Source organism: Phoxinus phoxinus (genome assembly GCF_949152265.1).
Source record: "Phoxinus phoxinus genome assembly, chromosome: 5".
In the NCBI taxonomy this organism is placed as follows: domain Eukaryota; kingdom Metazoa; phylum Chordata; class Actinopteri; order Cypriniformes; family Leuciscidae; genus Phoxinus; species Phoxinus phoxinus.
Window position 1 is genome coordinate 15,830,961 of NC_136880.1, and position 17,747 is coordinate 15,848,707.

The 17,747-nt window shown below is 38.3% G+C and overlaps 1 protein-coding gene across 8 annotated transcripts; it reads right to left on the reverse strand.

Moving 5' to 3' along the window:
* Nucleotides 1-1,235: 1,235 nt before the first annotated feature.
* Nucleotides 1,236-17,747, reverse strand: wacb (WW domain containing adaptor with coiled-coil b). Of its 8 annotated transcripts, none has more exons than XR_013797771.1 (13): nucleotides 17,183-17,425; nucleotides 16,943-16,976; nucleotides 16,076-16,268; nucleotides 13,168-13,244; nucleotides 10,854-10,969; nucleotides 10,662-10,774; nucleotides 10,321-10,557; nucleotides 8,784-8,906; nucleotides 7,673-7,818; nucleotides 3,358-4,949; nucleotides 3,023-3,239; nucleotides 2,791-2,918; nucleotides 1,236-2,702 (listed from the first exon to the last, which is right to left on the reverse strand). XR_013797771.1 is itself a non-coding variant. In XM_079613731.1 (13 exons), the coding sequence occupies exons 3-13, from the start codon at nucleotides 16,212-16,214 to the stop codon at nucleotides 2,633-2,635; spliced, it is 1,416 nt and encodes a 471-aa protein (XP_079469857.1). In that variant the 5' UTR covers nucleotides 16,215-16,268; nucleotides 16,943-16,976; nucleotides 17,221-17,747; the 3' UTR covers nucleotides 1,236-2,632. The 8 variants fall into 8 exon arrangements, 7 of the variants coding, with proteins under 7 accessions (XP_079469857.1, XP_079469856.1, XP_079469860.1 ...); XM_079613731.1 differs by having other exon boundaries at nucleotides 3,023-3,191; nucleotides 4,852-4,949; nucleotides 17,221-17,747; XM_079613730.1 differs by having other exon boundaries at nucleotides 3,023-3,191; nucleotides 4,852-4,949; nucleotides 17,183-17,747.

A 17,747-nucleotide genomic window follows, 5' to 3' on the forward strand; every position in this document is an offset into this window, starting at 1 on the left:
TGTAATAGTAGGCTATGAATCACTCAAGCCAAGCCGCTTTACAATACAGAGTTTCAAAGCAGCTTTACAGAGATAAACAGGAAAATAATTATTCAATTATGCATTTCTGCTGTAATAAAGCAGCTCTGGACAAAAAAAGTGTTTTCATTGTCCAGCTAAGTTCAGTTCTCATACAATTTTCATTGCAGTCAAATCAACAATAGCCTATATGTGTCTTTATATGAAAAGATGGATCAGGAAGTCAGTGATGGAAAGGATTAAAATATGCAGAAAATGCTGAAAACCCAGGATTTGAAAGATTTTAACTGCTCAGGACAAAGAAATAATTCAAAACTATCACAGAACATTGACACAGGTGTGGATATAAGATAGCTACTATGGTATAAAACACATATAGCCTATTAAAAATCAAGTACCGGTATGTAAACTTTTGAACAGGTAATATTTTATTATTCAGGTTTTGTCTACCTGGGCTATATAGGGCATGACTGCATCTAACTTGATTTAAGTAACAAAAGTTAAGTCTTTTAAACAGCCATTTCTTATCATGAAATGGTTATAAGACATTTTCCATAAGGTAAAATTCAGTTATTTGGAAAAATACAAAAAGAATACATTCACAATGCAAACCATGTTTTATTAGAAAAACTGTAAAGTTACAAGCCTTTGCCAAATCTAATACGTAGGTAACAGGTTGTTACGATTATTCATGAGATGATACATTATAAGGTTGTTTATTAGGCATTTAGCATAAAGAATACCCTTATGATATATTAAAAAATGCAGGCTTCATCTGGTGATAAAATTCATTATTTTCTTAAAAGTTATAAATATGTATTTTAATGCATCACATTATAAAGGTGTTTATAAGGCATTATGCACTAGGAATCCCAATATAATGTATTGTAAATACAGCCGTCATAGGAAGTGTTACCCTACTTTCTAGTCGTAGAAGTTTTTTTTTTTTTTTTTTTATAAGCAAAATTGACTTTACCTTTAAACTACTAGTAAATTCCACCTTTGCTATTACCGTGTGAAGTTCACTTCACTAATGTAATCGAACATATTTAGCAATTGCAATTGAATCTCTGCTCCACAGGAGGGCGAACATGTCCAAAACCTCTAAGTTTAAAGTCATTGAAAGCTACTTTTGAGTTGTTTTAGCTCAACCTGGGCTAGGGTTGCGTTCACTTTATTAAAAGCAGCCAATGCACAAAAGCAAACATGTACCAAAACACAATGTAGTAATTGTTTATTTCCCGTAGCTTTTAGAAACCATATACAAAGCAACATACCCATCATGTCTATTCTGAAAGTCCATTTACAGCCTATTGCATTAATATTGGTCTAAGTTCAAACCCTGCGTTAGAGGGCAGTAAAGACAGAAAGAACAATGAAGCAAAAACTATGAATGACATTGCAAACATCAAAGAGGAATCACCAGTTCTGCCATATTTTCACATCCTTGTCAAATACGAATCGACAAGTTGACTAAATGCTTACAATTCTTTTTTTTTTTAAAGACTGGTTGATATTTTTACGTGAAAGATGAAAAAAATGCAATCATATCCTGTACTTCGCCATACTCTTCTCCCGCTGGTCGGCTCGAGACGGTCCCATTGGTCCTCTTTCATCCTTAAAAAGATGCATTTTCGAAGTGCAACCATAGCTCGTGTATAAAATACGGAGTCCTTTCATTGCATCCCCCAAAACCGGGCAATATGGGAATGACTAAACTCATTTATATGAGTGAAAAAAAAAAAAAACTGAGCAAATACAAACAAATCAAAACAACATTAATACAAAAAGAGTCAAACAGTGCTGGGGTGCAGCATGAATAGAAATCTCAGTTAGATGTGTAACAGCACTGCAAAGAACAAGAAACATCGAAGGCAGATAGTGACAAAATAAACCCTTCATCGGGTCAGAAACTCAGAAAATGTGCGTCTACCGCTTCGGCGAAAGCTTTTAAGTGCCACATCACCAGTTGAGAAATCTTTAGCACCCATTCGCTGTTCTGCTGTGAATTAAGGAAGATCATTCATGTCTTATTTAATCTTCTGAGGGGCAGAGAACCAGCCAGTCACTCCTAACTTTTGAGAATGGGCACTCAGAATGATATTGGGTTTATTTGAATTGGTCACTTTGATAAATCCCAGCACAGCTGGAAGCGTCCTTGTGCACAGATAGCCCTTCTAACATCTTTCATGATCACTGTCAGTCACTGGAGGACTGTGGGGGGACAGGGGGGATTTTAAGTCTCCGGTGTGACAGTGAAATTTAGGATCCATTAACACAGGCCTAACCTTGAAAAAACAGCACGTGAATCGCCAGATCCACTGCATGATTCCTCACAGGTCAGCCTGGGCTGGAGAGCGTGTTCTCTGAACACTTCTCGAATTGCCCGTGGATCTGAGAAACCGAGAAGCCGTGTGTGTGAAAGGACAGTGAAATTAATCTATGATCTCAGGGCTTCGAGTTGCCCAAGTACTTTTGTAAGCTTCCTATCTCTCGGTCCCGTTTTCAGGCATTGCAGCCTGCAGTTCGACTGTGTGTCTGAGAGCGGGGGGTCCAAACAGCCGGGGGTGGGGGTGGGGGGGGCTTGTTCGGAGATGAGCTCATAGCCACCCTCTCAAACCATGAAGGAATTCTGATTCTTCAGTTTGTCGAGTTCTTTGATCTGCTGTCTCAGAAACAGGATCCTGCACACAAGCAGATAAAAAGTCAATTCACTGAATGCCGTTTAGCAGCACGCTGTCGATAATTTGATCTAAATCGGGGGTTACAGACCTCTGCTCTCTCAACGTGGCCTGGATTTCACATACGCGCACTAAAGAGCGAAGGTTCTTCAGCTCGGTGCAGATCTCTGACATGTAGAGGGTTCCCATATTGTGGATATCCTCACGCATCCGTGACGCCTGTGTGTGAGAGAGAGAGAGAGAGAGAGAGAGAGAGAGAGAGGGTTAGAGAAGTGATGTTTGATCTGTAGGAGATGGATGACCAGTTGAAGGCATGTCCGCACCTGCTTCTCCACATGTTCTGCAGGCCAGCCTTGAACATGCTTGATGAGACTTTCATCAAAGTGCAATGCTAGAGAGGGAGTGAAAGTGCTTTGGGTTCGAGAGGCGCTGCCTAAAGCGGGAACGCTGATGCCCGCGCTGCCATTGGAGCTCGACAAGCCGTCTTGGCTGCTGGAAAACATAAGAAACATTCATTCAAATGAAATAAAGAATATAGAACTAGAATTTAAGTAGTATAATAATTACGGCAAAAAAGTATTTTATGTATTCAAGTCACATCACCACTAAAATGACAAAGAAATGGCATACATATGCGACTATGCGTTTAAATGTGTACATCAGTGGCGTAGGATATATGGTGACACCCCTCGGTAGAAACGTCATATCGTGATCCTGGCGAGAAGGTGCGGCGTAATCTCGTATTATTACACGGCTCTGTGAAGTACTTGATTCTTATTGGTCAATGGCGCCATCCAGCGGTTTGTTATTCCCAGATAACAACCTCTCAAAACCTGAAACGCAGGCTCATCCGGGTGAAGTCAGCAGCGCTATACGCCTGCTGGGAACGTTCTTTCTTCGTGGAAGTTATGCGTTTTGTGAGCTAATAAAGTATTAAAACCCAGTCGAATCAATATTTTGTGTACGGTTATTTAATTACGCCATCCAGTATGATGGACTCGCTCTCGTTTCATACAAACGCAGATGCTGCCGTTTTGTGACTATTGTTTTGTACACTGTTTTAAAATTGTACCTGTTTGCATTTTATAATCCAACAGTTTAATCTGAAATCAATATCTCTTATCTCCATAATTATTTATGTGGAGAAATGCAGTGTAATAAGTGACTGTAAACCGTATCACTTGAATGTCCATCTAGTTTGGACTTGCTAGCGACTGCTCTCTCCGCGGAAGCTTTGCTTTTAAAGAGCTAATAAAATATTTCAACTGAGATCAATATTTCTATCTAATTATTTACTTATGTGGCAAGTAGCCGTGTAATAAGTGGGATAATGTACAGCCAGTTGTTTTCTCAAAATAACCCCCGACAGGGTGATGAGGACCCCGCCGCGAAGCGATGTAAATTATCCCTTACTTATATATACACAGTTACGGTATATTATCTATATATTCTATAAACAGATTATATCAAATTCTATATATTTAGATTCAGAATCATTCTCGTGTTTCAGTGCCTTCCTAGTAAGTCACTGGAGTTTTAATCAGGCTACTTGTATTCTGGTCTCGATACCACATCGAGTTCTTATCACAACATACTGCGCATAATAATTTGATACACTCTTTTTGAAGATCCTCGTTAATTGTAAACAGGCGCTTCTTTGACATCGCTGCGTCTGGATGGCTCTCCTCTGCGCTCTACTATCCCGCCTTCACTAATCGATTACGAATTGTGTTTGGATGTTACTTTTGTTCTCCAAAATATGCTATGATGAGATTGGCTACCTTTGATTATTAGGCTATTCTCGCGTGAAAGAAGACTAGTACTCGCTTTTATGATCACCTAGGAAAGAAGAAAACATGACTTTTGCGTTATTCAGGACACTAAAACTAGAGCTAAAATACGGAACTGTCCCGTGGAAAATGGGACGTCTGGTCACCTTATACATTTATATAATATACACATGTGCGTATAGATGGCTTTTATATAAAACCCATTAAAAAAAATAACATTTCTTTGTAATTGTAACGAACATACACTTGGTTGCACTTCCACACTCAACTGGTAGATGGTGCTGTAAGAAAACATCTGATAGGCTGCTTCTACATAGCCAACAAACAAAACAAAAGAAAAGTTCCCACTGAGAGATCCGTACATTTGCCTGTGAAGCCGGGGATCACTGAATTCCAGAGGTTTGTCAGAGCTGACGGACTGCTGGGACGTTGATCCTTGTCTCTGAAGTGATGAACTTACCTGAATTTGAAGAACAACAAAGAGATCAGAGAATCTGAACAGAGATGTCAACTAAATAATGGCAAATGTACAGTATAAAATGTAGAAACGTCACTGAATAGATAAAAATATCAAACCAAAGTGGCATTTATTTAAAAGAATGATAGCAAAAGCACATTTTAAACCAAACATGATGAAATATGAGTGTTTTTCTATAGTGCCTTTTCTATAGAAATTGAATTGTTTTACCCTTGTCCAAGACCCAGATATTCAACCTTAAACTACACAAATCCATCATAAAAAAGCAGGAATTATAACATTTAAAACCTAAACAGAACATCTAAACCAAGATCAAAATAATCAAACCATATTTATTGTTGAAATGCCTTGTCAATTTTCTAAAAGTAACTGCATCTGTGGTATTATTTCCACCGCACTAAAACACACACACAAATTTTTTTTTAAATATATTTGAATAAAGTTTTGAAAATATTGAATAGTTTGTCTTTAGCACACACTAACTGTAAAGTTATCCTCAGCAAGATGTCATTTTATTCCAAAAATGTTCAAATGTAATTTTGACGATCGTCATCGACATGACTTGACAGGTTTAGTCAGATAGTTTACATATGTTGTAGAACTAGTAAACCAGTGGAAGTGTAAATTATGAGTTGTTTCCAAGGACATCATAATAATTGAGAGTTGTTTCTAAGGACAAGAGGTGGAATATCCCCTACAATCTAGAATGTGGCCTAAGTGATGAAATGCAAGTTATTTTGTATTAATATGATGTGAGGTCCAGTTCCCAGCGCGACACTAAAACAGGTAGTAATGGCTACTCTATACCAAGTACATGTCTCAGCCCATTCTTCTTTACTTCAGTACTTAAGTTTAAAAAGACTGGTTAAAGTTTTAGTATCTACACTTCTACTTGAGCAGAGATTGTGTGTACATTTGCCATCTCTGGTATATGATGGCCAAAACAGGCTTTTTTTTTTTTGCAGATACCAGTTGTTTTATATTTTGTTATCTAATGCACACTCTTGAAGGGGGCCCTTTTACAGTCTTGATTTTGTTTTTGGGGTGTACTAGAATGTCTTCATGCTTGATTGTTTAAAAACTGCATTATTTTTCACATATTTTACATTATTACAGCACCTCCCTCCCCACTTTGTCTCAAACGGGCCGAAATCGATGAAGCCCCTTAGCGCGCATTCGGGAAATGTCCCGCCCCTCCATAACTGCGAGTTCTTCTCTAGTGTAAATATTACGGATGGCGTCAATTTCAGACCGATTGAGGCCCGATTCAGTGCTGACCATGTTAACAGAAAAGAGGATCGTGCAGAACGGATTTCATGCACAGACTTTGCAAGCTTGGATTTCATAGGACGCTTCAAAGTATTATGGTTTTTGTCATTTCCTTAAACATTATAGATACGATGTTATCCACCATTTGTGATATTTGTCGGAAAACTATGGTAATACAAACAGTAATCGATCACAAAACCATGTTTCATTTTCCTAAGGAGCCAAATAAAGGCCAAAGTGGCGCAAATAAAAATAGGCTACACAACATAATATACAAATGAAATAAACAGTGCTTTATTTTTTCAGCTACAGTAGGTGTATTTAACAGTAGCATTCAAATTAAAAGAAATTAAACAAATATACAAATAAAACACTACATAGACTTCACTGTATAAATTATACATTGATTCTATTAAAGTTCTCAGTCAAGAGCAGTGAGTGATTTTCTCTTTGTGTTTTGACTTCTATAGTAGATTTTTTTTCTTATGGAAGTCAATGAGGACCAGCAACTGTTTGGATGGCCACATTCTTCAAAATATATATATTTTTTTGTTCAGCACAAGAAAGAAATGAATACAGGTTTGGAACCGAGTAAATGACAGAATTTTCATTTTTGGGTGAACTATCCCTTTAAGGACAAGCGGCAGAATGTTTACTATTAGGCTACTGTCGCTTTAAGACCGGCGCATCTAATTGACACGCGCCCTATTTTCTCTCAAATGTGTGCTTTCACTTTAGACATTACCAACTGTGTTTATGTAAACCTTGTGTGTATGTATTTGACAGTCTTAACGCAATAAGACTTGAAAGATAACTTAGTCCAGTAGTCAGGCGCTGTTTGACGCTTTAATGCGTGTGCTTCGGGTGTATGTGCTCAGAAAAGCGCATGCTAGTTAGAACTGCGCAACAGCACGCAAATTAAATGTTTAACAGGAAGAGCTTTAATGTACAGGCAAATAATGAACTTTTATGAACTGCAGTGTCCCGTGGGAGTAACTACCACTGTGTTAACATGTGATGTGTGAATGTATGTCGCGTTGAGTATGTTTAGATGGAGGCGCCAGAACTGATCTACGATATTTCTTCAAAAGCAGATCGTGGAGGCATTTTAATCGTCCACGATCAAAAACCGTGATATCACACACCCCTAAATGAGGAACATTATGACTTCATAAAGAAGCGGAATAACCACATTTTAGTCCAAACGAGACGCTCGTTGTAGTTCTTGGAAAGTGGATTCTGTTAAATAAAATATCTCCCTTTGGAGTGGACTTTGAGCTTTGTAACGCTCAAACAGCAACCTTACTTACACTAACTAAAGTTGAGCAAGTGGAAAAGCATAATAGGACCCCTTTAAATTAAGGGTGGCTTAAGTGTCCAAACACTTTCTGATGCCACTAGAACACAAGTTTATAAAATGACTAACTGCTACTGACCTTTGGTTGTGAAGAGAGAGATGCGCAGCTGAGCAGGGGTTTAGAGACAGCGTTGGTCTGAGGCGTGCTGACTCTAGGAGACACGTATGACCTCGGTGAAGAGGCATCTGATGCTAATGACATGGGTGACTGACCGGACTGTTGAGCTGTTCATTAGAAACACCGTTATAGACATTGAATCCAGTAAATAATCTCACACACAACTATACTGTACATACAAACAGCAACATGATAGCTGGTGTAAGAACAAAATTACTTTTTAAATGTGTCAAATCTGCCAGTTTTGGATTGCTATAGCATAAATATACTGAATCCTACTTAACTAAATGAACAAATATATATATATATATATATTCTACACCAAAGTCTGAGTTTTTCCATGTAAAAAAAAGTGGCTTAAAGGGTTAGATCACCCAAAAAAGGAAAATTCTGCCATTAATTACGTTATTTCGTTCATCTTCAGGATACAAATGATGATCTTTTTGATGAAATCTGAGAGCTTTCCATCCCTCCATTGACAGTCTTACCACTTTGAAGACTCAGAAAGGTAGTAAAGGCATCGTAAAAGTATCCCATGTGACTATTCACCATTTTATTTACAAAATATTAATCTCCAATGCGCATGCATGCATGTGTTGACGTGAGCAGACGTCGTTGTGTGAACGCGCTGGAGGAGATGTGTTTTTTTGCGCAAACAAAGCCATCATAAAATTGAGGTTAAAACACTGGAGACACATGTATTGCTTTAATGATGTCTTTATCTTTCTGGGGCTTGAACATTGTAGTTGCGTAGACTGTCAATGAAGGGACAGAAAGCTCTCAGATTCTTCATTTGTGTTCCGAAGATGAACAAATCTCTTACAGGTTTGGAACGACATGAGAGAGTGAGCAATGACAGAATTGTTATTGTTAGCTGAACGAACCCTTTAAAGAATTGTTCAGCATGTTCTTGCCCATAGTCTTGGGTGTGTGTGAACGATGAACAGCTTAGGCTTAACACAGTATTGTAAAATATGTTCACGTAGTTCCAATGCAAAATGTAGGATTAGTTGCACTGCAGCACAACATCAGTTAGGGGAGGTGTGAAGGGTGACTGGGACTTCAGCCGTACCTTGTGTGGAAAGCTGAGCAGCTTGGGAAAGCAGAGTAGTGACGTTGAAAGCGGACGGTCCGGCAGTGAGAAGCTTATGAAGCATAGACTGTAAGGAAGCTTGTGTGACAGCGGCTGTGAGGACTTGGAGGAAGACAAAGACAGAAAAAGACACGCGTACAGTCAAAGCAGTCCTACACACTGAAAGCAATCTGAAAAAAGGCTCTAGCCTTTCGGCTTATGGTATTTTCACCATGTGGAAAGAAGATGCCGTATATTGTGCAAAAAAAGCAGTCGTCAAGGTGTCAAAATGGTTTTCTAGCAGTTTGGATGAAGGCCAATAAGTATTAATTGCTACAGGAAAGTGCATTTGTATAGATCTTTCTTATTTGCTTTCAAAGAAGAACGCTTGGCAAAGGTTTTAGGATTTCACTCATTAGCACAATACGAGTTACGACAACATCCTACTGGTTCAGATGGGTTTGAGATCAGTAAACTTGCAGAGACAACTCAAGAGAATGCACCAAACTGATCATTCAAGAATACATCAAGGAAACAGCCCTGCGAAGTTTAGCTTTAAACCCTTAATCCAGCAAATCAAGTCAGTCAGGCTTATTTGAAAACCACAGGTGTGTGTTGGAACAGGGTTGAGACTAAACTCTGCAGGACTGTGGTCCTCCAGGAACTGAGTTTGACACCCGTGGCCTAGCGAGCATCTCTTCCTGATCAAGGGCAGATCATACTCTTCCTCCCTTGAGCAACAGATGTCCAGTTGTATAGTCAATGGGTAAGGTAAAAATATTGCTTTTTTTTTCAGTCTTTAATTGAACAATCCCTAGATTGATTCTTAAAATTCCAAGATTGAATTTTTACTGTACCGTACATAACTTTACTCCAACGAGTACGATCAAACTAGGAATCGAATGGAATCAGGAGCTTGTGAATCAGAACTGAATTTGAAATTCTGTACCCAGCCCTACCTCTGAGTCGCTCAGATCACATTTGATCAATAGGAAATTTAGACAAGATTAGAGAGAAGAATGTAAGCAGCATGAATGGTAACAGGACCAGAAAAAAAGTCACGATCTGATATTCTGACTTTAAAGAGATTTATGCATAAAGAAGAGTTTATTTTAATAGGCGCAAGATGACAAGAATGATTAGGGTGATTTTGTAAGAAGTGCATCTCATAGAAAATAAGAATAATCTTAAAATGACTTTTTTTAAAGACTTTGAGTGCAAACCATTCTTTTAGTGGCAAACAAATTTGGGAAACCCTGAAAACCAGTAGACACCACGCAATGACGTAGTATTTAATGTTCGTATATTTTAAAGCACTGAATCGATTCGAATTCAATTCGAAGCATTTTAAATCGATTATTGACCGAAATCAATGATTCAAAGATACAAGTTCCAAAATGGATGCATATGCAACGTCCAGACTTGTAATCGATGCATTGAGAAAACGAGTGAATACCCCTATAAAGCATACATTTAATTTCCAAGCGTATTCTCTCAATAAAAACAGAAACAAGTTAACATAGCACTTAGCGCTTACCTTCATTAATTTTGCCCATGTCCACATTGCTGTGGTTCATCTGCAGGGTGGCCTGCAGCGCGGGCAGAAGCTGTCGGAGGAGTGCTGGATCCTGAAGCAGAGTGGAGGCTGAAGCCTGCAGGGCAGGAGACACAGGCACTGTGGAGGACGAGGACGAGCTGGACGTGCTGGAGGGGTTAATGGACAAAGGCTGAGAATAACCAGAGTTTGACGATGGCTTCTCCGCTAAAGTAGATTCTGGGGAAAGAAAGGGGATTTTTCCACGTGTTCAGAACCGTTGAAACCGTCAGCAAACCTTCTATCAACAACTTGAAGGGAACAAATGCGTTTCTGTTACTTACTTGTACTACTGAGGGCACTTGTGGCACTGGCCTGCATCGCCTCTTGTCTGTAGTCTCTGTCTTTGGGAAAGCTGTTAACCGTGTTCTTGGCACCTTCTCTCTGCCGCTGTTCTCTGTTCACACAGGAAGTCTGGCGTCAGTTGATGGTTGAAGAGGAGTAGAGGCGGTTACAGGGGATCTAAAGCGACTCACCTTTCCAGCCAATCTTTAGGCTTCTCCCACTGAGAGACTTCTGTCCTGCAGTTATAGTAGTACTTCTTCCCAGACGAACTGATGTGCTCCGACCAGTCATCTGCTGGCTCACGGGGCTGAAAGAGACAGGAAATATGTTGATGTATCGAGGAGGACAGAGCAGGGAAATCTATCATTTGAGAGCGCATTGGGAATAGAGATGAGATTCACAATGATTTATTAGTGAGGTCAGCTCCTTAGTCTTTTTGTGGCATCACCATGTTTAACAATGACCGGTAACATTTTGTTTGTAAAATGTTTGAATTCGAATAACATTTATAATTGTTTAACTCCGCTGTCAATTAGTATATGTAGTTATACATTGGCATATAAACAGAACAACCAGTAAAGAGACTGATTTAAGTGTCCCACACACTAAAGTATACATCACAGAAGTCTCGCGTAAGACTGACGGCAGAAGCTCTGGACTACATCACAGCTTTAATTGGAAAAAGGTCCGCCCAAGAGTCTGACTGACATGTAAAGCAACCAATCACAGTTCGTTTTGTTCCACGTCATGTTTAGGGGTAATGTAAAGTCGATGTCCCTGCGATAACAGGCCGGCGTGCATCTAATAAACTATTCATTCAAGAACATTTTGCAAGTTTACTGCAACAATGGTGCCCTGAACTTCACATACTTTTGGAAATCCAGCGTTTAGTTGATCCTGATAAGCGCTCATTGTCTCAGTTGTAAATATGACGGCTTTCTTCTTCCGTGAGGGGGTTTGGTGTCACGACAGCTTTGTTTCCAGGCGGAGCGATAAAGAACGCGACACGCGCGTCTCCTGGAAATCCTGTAGAATTCAACCAATCAGATGACGACTTTGAAACTTCTGAAGCGTTTCCCATTTTGTGTGCATTATGCATCGGCCAGCGGTCCGTGGGCCTGACGTCTGAGGCCAAGACTAATATCACAGTAACAACTCTTGGTTTATTTGGGATCAGACATAAAGAAAAATTCAGTGAGGGAGTTAGTTATGAACTTAGTAATAGCTCTAAACAATTCACAAGTGAGCTTTTGAGAGGTGAAACTTTGACTCATTTGTTCAGGAATTGGACATCACACCTCGTAAAGTGTTAATTTCTGGAAACTGGTGCACACTTAAACGATGTAATAAATGAATGGCACCTCATATAAAATGGTATCTGACAAAACATCATGGGGATGCACAACGTTTTTCCCAACATTTTTGTCACCAATGCCAACTGATTTTTTTGTTGTTGTGAGGACTGTGACAGTGTTGTTGTCATAGGCCTGCAACCACTAATTGATAATAATTTATAATAAAAATGATCAACAACAATGATTATTGATTAACGACACCTGCACGGAAAACCAGTCATGTCCCTAATGAATAAAACATTTCTAAGGATAAAACGAATATAGTGAAGGACAAAGATTGAGCTGCTGCAGGAAAAGTGCCCAAGGTATCCTAAACATGAGAATGCTTAATATTAAGCGCATAGCCTGTTGTTTAACTCGTCCTGTCAGATGCTTTTATAGACGCGTGTGTGCCGTTTTAAGCAGTTTCCCAGTGCACAACTCACATTTTATGTTTATATTCTTATCTGTAAACGTTTAAAAGTCATGCGAGTATTTCCATTTTCCACAAAGGCTTGTCCCGACAGAAAGCACAACTCCATTAAACTTCACTTTCAGACTTGGTGCACATATGCATGTCAAACTGATGGAGCACGATAAAATATGAGTGCAATAACACTGACTAAAATATACATTTTCCTTTGTTATATATGCATTTTGTTGGATAATAAATGCCTGTTTAAAATGCTACATGGAACTCAAGAAGTAAATGTAAAGGCAATGAGGTATAAATAAATATATCCAGTGAAAAGTGAATGTGTGGGTGTTAATGTGTGCATTTAACCCTTTTTTTGTTTGCACGTAATGTATAGCTTAGCCTACACAAATGCATTGTGCGGCTTGCAAATTGTTTGGAGGAAAACATTGGGCAAGAGAGGATTTAAAATAAGTAAAAACTAATACTACAAATAAAATTCAGTTATTTAAATGAATTAATAAACTTTTCACAGACACAGTTGAGATTAATTGACCATCAAAAAAAAAAAAGTACCCTAAATAAATTGTTACATAGAATTGAGTTTTTGTTGAATATCTGTTCGCTCTATTGCAGGGCTGCGTGTATAGCGCTGACAAACACATCTGATGTGTTTATCCCTAAACCAGCTTAATTATACAGGGCTTCCTTAACGCCGACTAGTTGAACAGACAATCCACTGGCTAAACAACTTACCGTCTCTGAAGTTCTGTGTGGATGAGGGTGAGAACTGGATGCATGATGAGAGTTTTCTTGCGGAGAAGAACTGACACCTGAAACATAATTGAGACGATCAGAAACAAACTAAAAAGTCTTTGCGGAATACAATTCACTGAAACAAGACGACAATCTGCATATCCATTTAAAACATTGGACTGCTTAGTTTATAGACATGACCTGACAGTCCTGTGGCTGAGCCATGTCCTAATTTGAATGTCTTAATCATTTTAGACCTTGTGTTTATTACATTTTTGTCCAACTGATGTAAAAAAAAGTTAATTCTCACTAGAATATTTTTATGCCGCATTACCAAGATCTGAAAATAACCAAGTTGAAAGTGTGGTAAAAACATCTGCAATAGGCAACATCTTTATCTTCCTATCAGAGAAGACCGCTAAGAGGCCTCTGACGAGCCGAGGAGATACGATAAACAGTACCGAGAACTGCTGCAGTCACATGGCTGTGGCGACAACAGGAAGTAAAACAGTGTAAAGGAGCACAAGAGCGCAACTCCTGTGGTGCTTGATTACTAGAATCTGACCAGCAAATCCATTCCATGAACACGTAAAGCCTATTATCAATATCAATTTTCTCAAATGACTTCTCAAATGTATTTTAACTTTATTGTATAACATGTAACAAGTGAATTTTCAATAGAAAGTATGCAGAATTCTGAAATGCAAGACTGCAAATTATTTTATTTATACAATTTTGTGTTACTCCCAAAAAGTATTGGTTACCTTTTTTTGCAAAGTAATGCATTACATTAATTTTGCATTACTTTTTCTCATCTGGGCTGCAAAAGCTGCTTTTTTCTTTCTTTTTTTTTCTTGGAAAGGAAATGCAATAAGAGCAAAAAATCCACCACAAATGTGATGTTTAACTAAAGACACTGTTGTTTATTATGACTGAAATGGACCATCAAAGGCATGGGTTAATAAAGTGAGATTAGATACATAAAGTATATTAGTGTTGTTTTACATTTAACTATTGCAGCTTTGCATAATATTCTGAGTTTGCATTTCACTGTTTTTACTCATTTAGAGAAATACTGAATTTGTGCAAGTGAGATGAGTACACACACATGCTCACATTTAGCCTTGAACTAAAATACCCATCATGTTTACGAACTCACACAACGCCTCTGCAATTACTCACAATTTCTCTCAAAATGGGGACAGGAGAGCTGTCAAGTCGATCAATAAATGGGAAAGCAAAGCAACTTGCATTACTTATTTGAAAAAGTAACTCATATTTTTACTTGACTACCGGTAGTTACTAGTAAAAGTAATCTGATTATGTAACTCACGTTAAAACTGAATATCAATTTTGCAAACTGCACATTACAATGCTGTGATGGCTAAATAAAAAAAAGGAGCATTTTAAAGCGATTGATTTTAGTTTGACAAAACACTACAGATATATCTGCCTTAACATGAAAACAATTACGGTGTTAAAAATATTACAGTACAAAGTAGAATTTTTACTATTGATGCATTCATATTAAAAATTAAATAAGCAACAATTATTCAAATACAGAACTAAACCACATGACCCGTTTTAATATGTATATATATTAGGGGTGTAACCCGGTTCTCAAAAAAAAAAAAAAAAAAAAAAAACCATACTGTTCTCCACGGTTTAGCGCGCACTTGCACCGCAGTTGATCTGCAATCTGATGAGGCATCTATAATCTGTTTATTTTTTACATAATGCGTGAAACAGTTCCGCTACTGTATGTTCCTGTTGATGGATGCACATGCTGGCTCCCCAAAGATACATTACAACAGCCATCATAAAAAAAAGTGTGAACAAAACGGTTACTCTTTGTAAACTTTATCAACAACAACAACGTCAAGCTTTGTCTGCTCGAACATGTCCAGTCATTTACGCAGTCATCATCACACGGGTGTTGATGGCGCACGAGCACAGGTGAGACCTGAACTGAACTCATTTAAGCTTAGCCAATTTAAACATTCAAGAGCAAGACACGAAAGAGAACTTGCGTGCGCTGAGAAGATTTGTGTGTGTGTGTGTGTGCATGGCATCCAAAATAAAAGTTTGTTTACATAATGTGTGTGTACTGCGTATAATTATTTTGTATATATAAATACACACACATGCATGTACCTGTATATATTTTATATATATATATATAATATTTCTATTTATATATAAAAATATATACAGTATATAAATGCAAATATATATATACATGCATGTGTGTGTATATTATATATACAAAATAATTATACACAGTACACACACATATATTATGTAAACACAAACTTTTATTTCGGATGCGATTAATCGAGATTAATCGTTTCACAGCCCTAATATATATATATATATATAAAATGCATTGCATCAACACAAACAGTTGTTTTAATAAATGGCGAGTAAGAAAATAGCGTCTTCTGGACATTAACCACACTATTCCAGGCCTTAGTTACAACTACAGTGTTTGAAGGAAGGTCAAAGTAGACAATGAGGACCATAAGCTGGCATTATGCAAATCTGTGACAAACCTACGTAGATTTGCGCAGGAAGTAAGGCTGGACCTACTGACCAATTGTTTCAAGCAGTCCAGAATCGGTTCTTTCTTTTGGGAGACAATAAACTCCATTTATTGTGCACTTTGGTCTTTGCAGACCTCCTACATTCACAAACAGCTATATTACACACTGCATGCAAGTTAACATCCGAACAAGTATAATAGGCACTTTAAGCTTATAATAAGCACTAACTGATGATAACTGTAAATTCTGTTTTCCCCCATATAACCAAGTCATAAATAGGATTTTAAGGTTCTGGGGAATTAGGAACAGCATGTAAATGACATTAACCATTCGCATGTTGAACCTCTTCTCGCTCATGCTCTTACCGCTGTCCCTCTCACGGGGCCGGTGAACGTGGAGTGCTTTCGTTTGACTGTGCCCTGTTCCTTCACTGTGCTTGTTGTCGGGACTGTCTGATCGCCGCAGCATTTTAGTTGGTGGCGTGGAGTCCGAGGAGTCTCGCATCTTGTCATGGCGATGGTCATTTGCCGAGTGACTCTTTGACTGATATTTGACAGGCTGCAAAAAATACAATGCATAAAGAGAAGGGCTACAGACATCCTTTTCACAAATACACATGAACTTGTACTCTTGAGGATAAAAGCAGGTGAGGATGATTTGCATATTATTAAATAACTTAATGAACTTTTGGAAATTAATTTTTAATACAAATGCTGTGAAAGAAACCCCGGTGCTTTTGGAAGAAACTCAAATAGGATGCGCATTAACCAAAACTAGACAGGGAACCTGATGATCTGCAATCTTATCTGTGTTTTTAGGCTCACCAAGTCAATTCACAATAAAATGTAATACTATATCTGATCAGATCTAAAAGTAAATAACAATTGTGAGCTATTATCTAGTGGTTGTGAATCCAGTATCTAGGTTAGCTGACTACAAAACAAGCTAGCAAGCTACGAGACGTAAGCTCTCTAATCAGTCCATTTAGCCTATAGCTGCTAAGCCATAATAGACTAGTTAGTATATAGATTAGTTTGCCAAATACAGATAATTAAAAGCAATAACGTACAAAGTAAGACGTGTAATGTACATAATAGTTTCAGTTAGCAAGCAGGAACTAGGCCTGCGAGCACTAGTGTTATGCTAAAGCCGGCTAATCTAATTTTGACAGTATTTCGGCTTCTCTGCCAAATATACAACTACTTTCATGGACAAAATACTTCTCTGTGTACCTGGTAGGCTTGAGGATCTCTTCGATCATTACACCTGTGAAAAACAAAAAAAGTTAATGTAGTCAGAAACGCGTTCTGCTAGCCAGCTACAATGCTAACGTAGAGAAATAAAAACAACTTGCTATCAGAGGTATACAAAACAAACTACTTTGAATACATTTCTTCAAACCTGATATGCAGTTATTTTAGGCTTTAAGCGATTAGTTGAAGGGTTTAAACTGGAGGTAAATGTTTGTTTACCCATCATTGAGTCTGGATGGATTCGTTGCATGCATTACCATTAATGCTGCAATGATGTGGAAGTGAAGTGTTACTACTGAACCAGTTCTGTTGAACTACAGCTCTCTTTACTGCTGCTGTCTGCAAACACACACTGTTATGAAGGTAAAGTAGCTCTGCTGCAGTGCTGCTTCGCTATTCGGGAAAGAGCTGACGGTCCATCTCTTCGTTTTGCTCGCGACTGCGCCCTGCATGTGCACGAGCAGATCAGCACGCGACGTGCACGAGCACATGACTGCAAAAACTGTGCTCGCGGACCGACAAACGGAAAATATTTGCTAACCTATTTACATAAACCTTAAAGAAATTAAACCTATTTATGCAAGTAAAAATTAAATGACAAAATTACATTAAGCACCGTTCTTCAGGTTTATGCATTTGCATTTCTCCATAGATAGCCTAGGCTCCAAGATTCAATAGTTAGAGGATACAATGTATCTATACAGAGTTTGACGCCATTCCAGTATTATAGGACTTCCTGATACAAGCAAACTTAGTACGCTTTGGCTGTACTAACGAGGAGGAT

Bases quoted from the DNA above. Each gene is read 5' to 3' on its own strand.
- wacb (XM_079613730.1), bottom strand. From the start codon at position 17,223: ATGGTAATGCATGCAACGAATCCATCCAGACTCAATGATGG. The intron at 16,977-17,182 runs GTAAACAAACAT...TGTTTTTCACAG, and splicing joins CCATCCAGACTCAATGATGG to GTGTAATGATCGAAGAGATC. The intron at 10,558-10,661 runs GTAAGTAACAGA...TTCTTTCCCCAG, and splicing joins AAGTGCCCTCAGTAGTACAA to AATCTACTTTAGCGGAGAAG.